At 38.3% G+C, this 12,833-nt stretch overlaps 1 protein-coding gene across 1 annotated transcript; it reads left to right on the top strand.

Moving 5' to 3' along the window:
* Positions 1-8,127: 8,127 nt before the first annotated feature.
* LOC148948070 (uncharacterized) lies at positions 8,128-11,437 on the top strand. Its single transcript, XM_089096080.1, has 2 exons — positions 8,128-9,021; positions 11,168-11,437. Exons 1-2 carry the CDS (start codon positions 8,128-8,130, stop codon positions 11,435-11,437), a joined length of 1,164 nt encoding a protein of 387 aa, XP_088952206.1.
* Positions 11,438-12,833: the final 1,396 nt, after the last annotated feature.

The following is a 12,833-nucleotide window of genomic DNA, read 5'->3' as shown; positions in this document are numbered from 1 at the left end:
TGGTATCTTAGATAAAGTAACTTTGAACTAATAATTTTGAAAAAATCGAGATTATGTTGTGATATCATCGTTTAAACTTGTATTACTCAACACTATTTTTGGTGTTTTGGTCATTTTGTAGCAAATGGTAACTTTCCCAAACTGCTGATGTTTATGTTGTGAAAACTATACAAATCCTTTACAGATCTTCAAAGTTACCTCTCTGGGTGTACTTAATTTTGAACAGTGAAAACTTTGACAGGTAACTTTGATCACTAGTCGGAGCAGTTTGAATTCCTGTGCCATCAAGCCTACAGTTCGAAAAAAAACGATTTTTTGATAGAAATACAACATTACTTCTACAATGAAAAACTTAAGAAAAGACAAATTAGTGAAGTATCAAATGACCAAATTCATGATCAAATAAGTATTTCGTGGGATGAGTGAGTCGAAGGACGGGAAGATCTCCTTCTACTTGGTCAGAACGGATGGATGCTGAGTCTTTTATCCTGGAGAAATGAAAGACCAATCCTTTTCTTTTCACAGGCATATCGCGTTCATCAAGCCGTTAGAAGAAGGAGCATTTACCTTCAACACCACGAAATACTTATAAATACGGCCTGTGAGGAATTTTACGAACGGTGCCCATCCACGCATGCTGATGGGTAGTACAAACGCATTTTGGCTACTCCCACGCTTGACAATCGAAGGTTCAGTGCCAGCCGACTTATTAACTTCCGTTTCAGACTGAATCTCGCTTCCTGATGCATCAGTCGTATACGACTCACCACTCAAATCTTCTGCATCCTTGATGCTTCTCTGCGGTGCAATGCTAAGACGTTTGCGCGGGATATTCCTCACGGATTTTTCAAATCTGCGGACTTGTAAGACAAGGAAACCTTGTTGATATCGTCCATAACTGCTTGTGGAGTTAGTTAGGCTGTAAGTGGATATTCCCAGATAGTTAGAGCGTCACAAGCAATTCGCAGTCATTCTTTAGATTTACTTTCCCAGTTGATTCCAGATTTTTCAGGCGCTTTTTTTATTGGAGCAAGAAAAGCAACATCAAGTGGTTGCAGTATGCCTGTAATGTTTGATGGAGGGTATACAAATTGAATGTTGTCTTCTCTGAAGACTTTCAACACTCAAAAAAAAAGTGGGAAGACAAGTTGTCGTCCAACAAAATATTCACCCTTGCTCTTCATTCTGGTGGTGCATTTGACACCTCTTCTCACAATGTATTTACATTTTCCGGGGTTATCTGTCAAGTTAGTATTACTGTAATTGTAATTTTTCGATAAAGCTATATCCTTAATAGTCACTATTAAATTATCGTAGTACTCTCGACATTTCAGACGAAACAAAAGCTTTTTTTTAGTAGCTTGCTACGATTCTCAGTTGAAGCTTTGAATGATGTTCTAGGATGGAGTTGAAAGTCTTTCTAGATATGAATCAAGACAACTTTTGACGATGATATTCAGCACAAAGCGATCAATAGGATACTCCAACTTTGCAGAGGTAAGCAAATGACGGACGATTGCTTCTTTCTCTAGGCTTTAGAGTGTTGCTCGTAATAGACTTAGTCCCAAGGATTAAATTATTTTCCCATGATTTTATTTTCCGTTTTTGAAGGTCGTAGATGGTTTTTGCTTGTATTTACCCTTTTGCATTGGATAAGTAAAACTCTCCCTGTTAACTAATTGTCTTTAGCGGTAAAGAAAAGGCCATGGGCCTATTCTGAAAATAATGTTTTAAAATCCATCAAATGAAATTACAATGCACCTAAATAAAATTGCTGAGGATCCAAATTAAACTGCCTTAAGTTAATTTTTTTCATACTTTTCTGAGAGCAAATTGAATTTTTATTTATGTGTTCCTCTGTTCCACTATATGTAGCTTTATTTTGCTTTGTCTCTCCTATTGATTGTCTAATGACTTCTACCCAAAGAAGAAATAAAAGTAGGTTTGAAGGAATTAGGGAATAGTTTTGGGGATTCAAGTTTGTAGAAAAGACGAATTGTAATCGAAATAAACCAAATATATCCAAAGTTGCTATTTTCCAAGTAGGGGTACCTCTGTGCCACGGTTTGTTGACTAAATCACAAGGGGCTCTGCTCTTCGGGTCCCTAACGCCTGTGGACTTGTTTTGTTGTGCATTTTTGTCCTTTGGCTTGCTTTGACTGTTACTGTGCTTGATTCAAATTTTCCCAAATTCCTGCATACTGCAACTATCAAATTGCTTAAAGTGCTTATCAACCCTTACCCTGCTTTGAAACTTAGTGCTGCGCCTGCTTTTGATCTATTTTGCTTGCTTAATCAATTATTGACTGAGGTCCCCCTTCTGCTTGTAGCCTATTTTTTTATTTATTTGACAACTTAATTCTTTTGTGATTAATTTAAAGTGCTAGCTTTGTATAATCATAAAAGCAACGGGAAACATAATTAGTTGGTTTATTTGTACTAGTTATATTAATATATATTAAATAGGCTGTAAAGTAAATAATTTTTGTCCGTTTTAAGTTTCAACTTCGCTCTTTGCTTCCCTCGGAAAAACTTTGTTTTTTTTAAATTACTCTTTGTTCGTTTTTGATTAAAAATTAATGAATAAACAACGCTGCCATGATCTTTTTTATTTATGCAGAATAATGTATGCTCGTTTTAAGTTTTAATATCCCTTCTTAGTTTCAGTTGAAAACTTATTTTTAACATAACTTCTAATTATCACCGATCTAGGGGAAATAAGACAGCTCAAAAAAATACAACAAACAACCTTGACAGCTAAGAAAAATTTTAGTCTATAACGTGAAGTTCATTATCCATACTTCCCAAAACAATACATGTTTTTCAGGAACGCTTGTTTTTCGATGAGCAAAAAGCTGTTTTTACTCAGCCGACTACGCCTGAAAAAGCCATAATGAAGACAGAGTCTTATAAATCACCTACTGACTAGCAGAAACTAGAAGACTACGTTAACAAAAGCAATCTGTGCAAGGTTTAATTTAGATGAATGAATTTGCAATTAATTGCTGCTCATCTAATTGACTTGATACCACATTCCTCTACAATGTGTTTTCGGTTTCCCCAAAAAAGTTTCCCCAACTTTTTAAATGAATCAAGTGCTTTACCCGATAATACGACCAAAAAAAGGTGATTTCAAAACCGAGCCAAGAGCAAAAACTAAGGAGGAAAGGACCTTCCTTTCCCTCAATTACCGCTATTAGAACTAGCACACAGGCTCCATCACAGAGTAAAGTTTGGAGGTTCAGAAAAGTTTTTTAGTTGAAAAGGTTTTAGTTTTATTTAATTTGCTTTCGCAATAATCTTTTACTTTTAATATGACTAGTTGATTTATGAAACTTACTAAGGGGTTCTTGATAGGGAGTATATGTGAGGGGATCTTATAAGCCACCAGTTAAGGGCTTTGGACCATAATTATTGCAATGGTATGGCTTTATGCTTCCAAACTCTTCCACTTAAGAAGTGGTACCAGAAGTGCCGTTTTTAGTGCTATATGGCACTTTTGGATGGTAAAATTAATAAAAAGCACGTAGATATGAGTAATAGGTTTCAAATATGCCTTCCAGGGATATGCCTTAAAAATGAGTGCCATTAAACATCACTTTTTAAAGTTCTGCTAGCCCAATAGCCCCACTGTAACACAAAATCGTTTGAGATTCAACAAAAATTATTTGTAATGTTTATCAACAACAAAGTTTGAATTTCACCAGCTGAAATTGAATATTGGAGACCATTTTGGAATTCCATGGTCATTCTTGAATTTCCATTTTGTTGAGAAACAAAAATGTTGAATTCCCATACCGGAATTGAATTTTCAGTTTGTTGACAAAACAACATGTTGGATTTTAAGATCCTTATTAGATTTCCATCTTGTTTTCTGGATTTCCCGTTCTTTTATAGGATTTCCATCACTAGCATTGTTCAGTTTCCTAGGTCTAAAGTCTATTATCTAGTTCTCAGGATTCAGTTTCCCTTTCTTCTTTCTGAAGCAGCAATAAATACAAAAAAATAATCTAATTTATTTTACAAAAACAGAAAATTACAACAAAAAATTTCTCCCAGATAATATGACACCTCTTAAAGGCTGCATTTTTTCATGGTGGAAATCAGTAAATCAATGGTATAGTAGCAGGCCGACACAAGACACTTGAGTAAGAAAAATTCTTCCAATCAGGAAAACAGTGACACTGGGACCTAAAGTGAAGATGAAATCAAATCGAGGCACAAATAAAAGAAAGACTTTCCTCTTTTTATCTACCTCCAGAGGTTAACGGTTGCAATAATAATGACATGAATCCTGTCTTTTCTGAATACCTTTAACTTACTCATCAGATCTCATCAAATCTCTTGTTCGCCGCCTCATCAAATCTGTGTTATAAAATTGAAACCTTGCAAAATAGATTTTCTGCTTAGATGAAGTACAACAAAATTGTTTTCAGCTTCACAACTTTGCTCAATCCCAATTTATACGGTTTTAAAGATATGCAAATACATTTCCTAAATTTTGAATAAAAAAACATTGATATGGCTTAAAATTCTACTTAAATAACAGGAATTGCATTTTTGGAACTAAACTTTAAGAAAAAGAACCTGTCATGTAGGCAAATTTAAGGACCCTCTATAGAGGGAGAAGGAGTGGGAGGTAGGTACTTCAAAATAACTTCCTGGGACATAGTTTGATACTTATGTGCTACCTGGAACACATCCGCTATACTATATAGGGAAGATGCAGGTTTATTTCGAAACGGGTTTCTTTCAATAGATAACTGGATTGTAGAACGTGGTTTGTTATCGGTTTTACAATATTTAAACCATTGTTTTATGGGGTTTAGGGAAAAAAAGGTACCTAGGTTTCGTTAGGTATTTAATAAATGCTATGCTTTACCTTATAAGGGACAAATTAGGTCTTGGGAGGAGGTTAGTTGCCCTCTAATCTTTACGGTCTGTTAAAAAGGACCCTAGAAAAAAAAAAAAAAATAAAAATAAAAAATAGAAACGCATCCGTGATCAGTCTTCTGGGTAAAACATAAATTTCACATTTGTGCAGATAGGAGTTCATAACCCCCATAATAACATTTTCTGACATTCTGAATCTGAACGTCTGGTTTACATTAAGATTTATTGACTTTTTGGGGGGTGTTTCTCCCTTTTTCGAAAATCAGGCTCCCTGTTTTCAAAATCCCTTCGTCTTCTAAGGTTTGGAGCCTTTGGTGGGTAGATATTAAACGAAATGAAAGTTATACATTTACAACCTGCATAAAAGCCCAATTCTTATCAATTGTTATCAAAATTCCATTTTTGAGTTTCGGTTACAATTGAGCTGAGTCGCTCCTTAATTACAGTTTAACACTATGAACTGTTTGATAAAACTTATTGGACTAACGTCCCATTTTTTAATTAATCCTGTAGCAAACCGGAGTTTTTGAAAAAAGATTCATGCTATTAAAGTGTAGTATTTCTGAGTCCAGTTGAAATGTGCACCATTTTAGAAAATTGTCATTTTTGGGGAAGCTTTTGGTTCCTTTACGTGTACGTAAAGGACTGAAATACCCTTACAGGCGTCTTCTATTCTTCAATATATTTGCTTACTTGGTTATTCAGCGTAAGCAGCAAATTTATGGCAAATCCAGGGAAGAATTTTTGTTTGAAACGCTTTTTGGGTCTCATTACAAAAATGACATTCATCGCAAAAACATAAGTTGTTCCAACAAAAGGATTTTCGTTCTTAATTAGAAAAAAATGAATTCAGAAAGCAATATATTTACACCGTTAGTGCTGTTAAGGTTAGGGGAGCATCTTAAGAAATTTTCTACCTATAGAAACTCACAAAAATTAAAAAAAAAAGCGATTGTAAAAGTTAAAAGATGATTGTTGTACATAAATTTCTGCGTGTTCATTTTGCAGACAAGAAAGCTCAACTTATTTCAAAGTAAAAATTTATTTCCTTATTTTTTTAATTATCTTTTTATACTCAAAATTCAATTAGCATTCCCCTTTTTCTGCTATAATTCAAATATTTGAATTGAACTTATACTGAACATACTACTTTCAATGGTCCTATAGTCAAATTTATAATAATATTTAAGAAACTTCAAACTACTGTGGAAGTTCAAACCGTGTAGATTGATATAGCATATTTACGGTGAAAATTACGTTTTTTCTACTGAAAAGTACATAAATCTTAATAATTTCACTAATTTGTTGGAATTCAATAAGCAAGTCACAATTCCAAAAGAAAAATTGGATTTTTTTGTGATTTTTTTTAATTCAAGCAAAACATTTTGTTGGAAATCAAATTTTTTTACAGTGCAGGTCTTCCACTTGAGACACGACACCAAAAGTGCCGCTTTTAGTGCCATTTGAACTTGATAATGATGGAATTTATATGAAAGACGTAAATATGTGCAATAGCTTTTATATGAGCTATAAAAGATCTACCAACGAGGTTTTGGTAGCCTGCTAGTGCCACCCTTTGAGAAATGGCATAAAAAGTGCCATTTTAGTGCCATATGACACTTGCAGATGGCAGAATTTATAAAAAGTACGTAGATATTAAAATCAACCTTTGAATGAGCCATTAAGCATCTCTCTATGATCTTCTGATAGCCCGCTAGATCTGTTGAAAAAAAAAACGGGAGACAGATCAGTGCTACCGGTGCAAAAAAAGTGATTTTACATGTTGTTCAGCGAAGGGGACTGTAACTTTCATGTACAAGTTTTTGAGACCATGTTGATTCCAATGGTACACTTTTCATTTTCATATGACGCCATTTTCGAGGGGTGTGAGGTTTTTTTCGAAATCAACATAAATTTCTTTTCGCAATAAACTCTTACTTTTAAGCCCAACCGAAATAATAGTTAACATTCATGAGGCAATGTTAGACGGGAATTTTTTTTTCACTAAGCAGTTTTTTTTCAAAACTAGTTTTTTAACTTTTGGTTACTATGGGCTGCGGTTCGGTCTTTACTAGGTTGCAGCTGCTGCTGCAATCATGATATCTTACCATGAGCCTATAAAAAAAAGCCTATAAAATGACTGAAAAAAAACAAAAGCGGATACCGATATTCCCGATACGATACATGTGATACCAATACGCGCGATACCGATACGTGCGATATCGATACGCCCGATACCACATACAGCCCTTCCCCAGGGACTATTAAGGGCCATATCGTCATCAAAACCATATATATTGGACCGTATAACTATGTCAAACAAAATGGCTATCTTAATATTTTTACAGAACTAGTTGGGGGGGGGAGGCCTTCAGGGAGGGGCCGGTAGGGAGGGGGGCTAATTGCCCTCCAATCTTTTTGGTCACTTAAAAAAGGCAGTTGCAATTTTAATTCTCTTTCGAATGAGCTATTACATACCTCTCTATGATGCTCTGGCCGTCCCCTAGCCTTTCTAGAAAAAAAGAAAAGAAAAAAGGAGACAGATCAGTGCTACCCATACAAAAAAGTCATTTTCCTTGGTGTTCAAGGTGGGGGACTGTAATTATACTACAAAAGTTTTTCAACCATGCTGATTCTAATGGTGCACTTTTTTTTCGATTTGACGCCATTTTCAAGCGGTTTCAGGTTCTTTTTCGAAATCACAATATATTTCTTTTCACAATAAATTTTTACTTCTAAGATTAACCGAAATAATAGTTACCATACCTGATTCAGTGTCAAATGGCAATTTTTCTCACTAGACATTTTTTTTTAACCTCGCCTGCGTATGCAGCCTGTCCCAAGCCAGGATAAAGAGGGAGGGTTGGGCTGTGGGCTTGCGACCCACACCCGGGACCTCAGGAACCTGCTGTCAGGGGTAATTCTAACCGAAACCGAAACATCAAGTTTGAGCCTCGGATTTTTGAACCCCTTTTGATGACGACCTCTGCATGCCCATGGACAAGATTTATGAATGCGAAACAACACCTCAAATTTGGTTTCTGGAACGTCTGCACAATGTCTCAAGACTCCAATACTGAACAAGTGCTAAGAGCACTGAAAGATTACCATCTTGACCTTCTGGCTGTGTCAGAAGTTCAATGGCTAGGATCTGGATAAAATAAACTGGATGGAGATGTAACGATTATATACAGTGGATCACAGCCAAAGCGTGAATACTGAGTAGCACTAATGATGACAAAACAGACTTCCAAAGCTCTACTACAGTGGACACTGGTGTCACCTAGAATCCTGAAAGTCCGCTTCATCGGCGCGCATGTGAAACTGTCAGTAATAGTATGCTACGCACCCACCAATGATGCCCCCGACGAAGCAAAAGACGAATTTTACAGAGCTCTCAACTCCGTGGCAAACGACATACCACGGCATGACATGGCATGTTTTCTAGGAGACTTTAACGCGAAAGTAGGAAACGACCGATCGTTTTCCCCTGAGGTTCTCGGAGAGCATGGCCTGGGCCAGCGAAACAAAAACGGAGAACTACTTATCGACTTCGCGCTCCTTAACGACCTAGTAATCGGAGGTACCCTATTTTCTCATCGGGATGTTCACAAATATTCTTGGATATCTCCCGATGGCCATACCCGAAATCAGATTGACCATTGTCTTTGGAGCAGGAAGTGGAGATCAAGCCTACTTGATATAAGGGGATATAGAGGAGCTGACGTTGGCTCAGATCATAATCTGATGGCAGCAAAAATCCGCCTCAAATTGAAAAGAAATAGAAAAGTAAATACGGCTCCCTTAAACCCAGTCCTTGACTCGGAGAAACTGAGGTTGAGAGAATTCAACCAAGCTTTTAAACTAGAGATGCAGAAAAGTTTTGAAGCCTTGTCTTTACTAGATGATGCTGATAGCAATCAATACTGGGAAAGCATAAAGTTGTGCTTTCCCAATGCCGCGAAAGCCACCATTGGGTACCGCAAGAGCCCAAAAGTCCAGCGGCTATCTGACCAAACATGGGAACTCATTGAGAAAAGGAAAAAAGTAAAAGTATCACTTACCCAAAGACAAACCCCCAACCAACAGATCCTCAGAAGCGATGACTACAGAGCTGCGGATAAAGAGGTAAAGAAGAGTGTCAGAAAAGACCAGAGAAACCTGCTGGAGCGAAAAGCAGCGCAGGCAGAAGAGGCGGCGGAGAGAGGTGATTCAAGAACCGTCTATAAAATCACTAATGAGATTATTGGAAAGAAATCCTCTATTCAACATGGACCAGTAACAGACCCCTCGGACATTCTGATAACACAGCAGTCTGACGTAAACGAAGTTTGGGTCAGTCACTTCGAGAAGCTGTTGAATAGACCTCCACCAGAGGATCCCCAGAGATCCCAGCAACAACACTGTTTTCCTTAGATATCAGCACGGATCCGCCGTTATCCACTGAAATTATAGCAGCAGCAAAGAAGCTGAAAAATGGGAAGTCACCTGGCGAAGACAGGATATCCGTGTAAATGATCAAAGCGACTGTTATGACCTGCATCAAGCTCTGGACAGCGTTGTTCGCAGTAATCTGGGCAACCACCAAAGTACCTTCGGATTGGAAACGCAGCACGCTTGTGAGGATCTTTAAGAAAGGCGATGCGTCCTTCCCAGACAACTGGCGAGGAATCTGAATGCTTTCCATCCCTAGCAAATTGCTGACGCACGTTTTACTGCAGAGAATCAGCTCGCAGCTCAACAGACACCTTTGCGACGAGCAACATGAATTCAGACCGAACTGTTCATCTGCAGATTTGATATTCACCCTACGGCTACTGACGGAAGAAACCAGAGAATGGCGCTCCAAAATCTATATGATATTCATCGATTTTGAGAAGGCATTTGACTCAGTAGACCGCCAAAGTCTGTGGAAGATCCTACTGCATTACGGAATCCCTGAAAAGATAGTTTCACTGATTGTTGCGTTTTATGAAGACAGCGAGTGCTGTGTAAAGACACCAGATGGCCAAACCCGTTTCTTCCGCATTATGTCAGGAGTTAAGCAAGGTTGCGTCTTGTCACCGCTACTATTCGTAATTGTCATTGATTACATACTGCGAAGTACAAGCACAGACGGAATCCAGCTAAATCCAGAAACATGCCTCGGTGATGTACACTTCGCTGACTACATCGCCGTCCTAGAATCATGCAAGCAAAGACTCCAAGAACTCCATGACAAAGTGAGGGAGAGAGGCGGCCATGTCGGCCTAAAAATAAATAATGAGAAAACAAAATGCATGGCTACCACAGATTCAGCCCTGAGCATCACTTGTAGAGACCAACACATAGAGCAAGTTGTCCATTTCAAATACTTGGGAAGCATAATAGAAAGTACCTGATTGACCACAAAAGAAGTGCTCACAAGAATCGGCCAAGCTAATGGGGCCTTCAATAGATTACGGAAAGTGTGGCGGTCCCAAAGCTTCTCTATACGGCTAAAGCTACGACTCTTCAATAGCAATGTTATGCCAGTGCTGCTTTACGCTGCCGAAACCTGGCACCTGAACCAGGAACAAGAGCTAAGAATACTTGCTTTCGAAAACACATGTCTCAGAAGAATTCTCAACATCCGTTGGCAGCAGAGAATAACAAACCAATCCATCCGTGACAAGACTGGCCAGCCTCTTGTGACACATATCATAAGAATCCGCCGATGGAGATACCTTGGCCATGTACTACATATGGACAATCTCCGACTACCAAATGCAGCGCTCCAGTGGCAGCCATCGGGTCCACGCCGCAGGGGCAGACCCAGAAACACCCTGCGTCGAACGTACCAGACAGATCTCCGTAACCTGGACACATCAATCCAACCTCAGTGGGAGGACATACTTGCAGCAGCAAACCGGCGGGAAGATTGGCGGCTCCTTCTTGATGCCCTGGGTGCCTCTGGAGGCACAGGTGGATCTAAGGTCTAAGGTCTAAGACATTTTTTTTGAAAACATGTTTTTCAAATTTTATTACTATGGGCTGTGGTTCACTCTTTACTAGGTTGCAGCTGCTGCTGCAACCATGGTTTAATTTTGTTGTTTTACCTGATTCTTTTAACCCATTGTTTTTTTTTAATTTTGTGGTGACTAACAGAACAGTTAGTAGTCCTGTAACCCCTGACCCAAATAACTTTAGTGTTAGGATTTTGGCTTTAGGTGTTGAAGGTCCAAATGAGACCAGTAGGTTGTTGACATTGGGTAGTAGAACAATTATTGGCAAAAAACTTTTTGAACACCTCCAGAATTATAAGTGCAGGGGCAATTATGGTTCAATGTTAGCAAGACTTGGATCAGATGGCTCCATTATAATAATAGCTGCAAACCAATCAGTAGCTACCGCTATACTTTCAATTTCAGATATAGCAGTAAATGGCTGTATAGTAAAGTTTGTGCTTGGTCCTAGCTCTAACCCTGCTTTAGTCAGAAATAGAAAAGGCATTGTATTTATCCCATCTGAGGAGGTCACCCTTCTAGATGATTCGTCCAGGAGGTCCAAGTTGACAATAGAATAGAACAAGTGACATTGGCATTTCAAAACCCAAGCCCATTAGTTATCCCCTTGGTTTGCACCTTCAATCCGGATGTTCAATTCCCTCTGAAAATCTCTGTTTGGGGTGCAACGCATACAGTTAAGCAGTTTATCCCCCAGACAATACAGTGCTTCAATTGCTAAGGTTTTGACCACATGGCTTCAAATTGCCGCAGAGGCAGAAGATGCCTACTATGTAGTGGACAACACACACATAATGAATGTCCCCAATCCAAAACAGTAAAACAAGATCAGGTACTCAAGTGCACCATTGCAGTGGTAACCATACTGCTAAAGCTAGGAAGTACCCAGTATTCATGGAAAAGAAAGCAATTGTAACCTATTTCTTCACTAATAATGTCCCCATGAGGACTGCTGCTGAGGTCCTGAAGAAGGGACTTCTAACACCAACAAAACATGTCCCTATGGCCCATAAAGACGCCTTCCCTCCTTTGACACCTAACCACCATCCAGTTGAGGACCTGAACAAGAAGTATATGACCATGTTTGAAGGTGTTGCAAGGCAGATCTCTGATCTGACCGAGATAATAACATCACTTTGCAAACTAGTCTCTAAAATACTGCTAGTTGGTCTTAAAAATACAGCCCTTGGCCTGACCAAGATTGCTGAAAACCTAAACAGGGTTGAATCAAGCCCTACGACCAGTAATGACCATCCACAAACCAGCAGCCCTGGCAAAGTAAAAAGAAAACGTAAAGGAGAGGAGGCTATACCTAGGCCGGAAGCTAGTAGTAATAAGCTACAGAGACCAATGTTAGCCCCCTCACACACAAATGAATAGCTCCCTTTCAGTGTTCAAGTTTATTTTTTGAGTTCAATATGGGTTTTAATTGAAAAAAAAATATAAAAATACACTTAACTCAATTCCTTGTGCATTGATGGTCGTTTGGGCCCGTAATAACTGCACACTCTAAATACAGCATGGCCTCCTGTGCTCTCCAATTTCCACCCTGAACCGCCCTCCAATAACAATAAATTTAACACAACTTCTCCTCTGCTCACACCCCTTGAAGTATCAAACTAAAATATAATAAATAATAATATTATCAAAAAATTCTAAACATAATAATAATAAAATAAATCTAGTAAATAATTTTTTAATCTTTTAGATATTTTTTTTACATTCTTTTCGAAGAAGCCGAGAGACCTATATGATTTCAGCTGTTGCGGAAGTGCATTCCTCTCCCAAGCACACGCAATTCTAGCAGAAAATGCCGACCTAGCTGTCGGTGTCGGGTGTATGTAAATGTCTGATGAAGATCGTGTATTTAAACTATGGATTTGTGATGCTAATGTTAATAAGCCTTTAAATGATGGGAGTGTTCCTGAAAAATATTTAAAACAAAAAAGGTGCAAG

The sequence above is a fragment of the Artemia sp. Qi Xiang Cuo genome, chromosome 10, assembly GCF_049724085.1.
Source record: "Artemia sp. Qi Xiang Cuo chromosome 10, ASM4972408v1, whole genome shotgun sequence".
Lineage (NCBI taxonomy): Eukaryota > Metazoa > Arthropoda > Branchiopoda > Anostraca > Artemiidae > Artemia > Artemia sp. Qi Xiang Cuo.
This window is presented reverse-complemented; position numbering and strand designations above follow the sequence as displayed.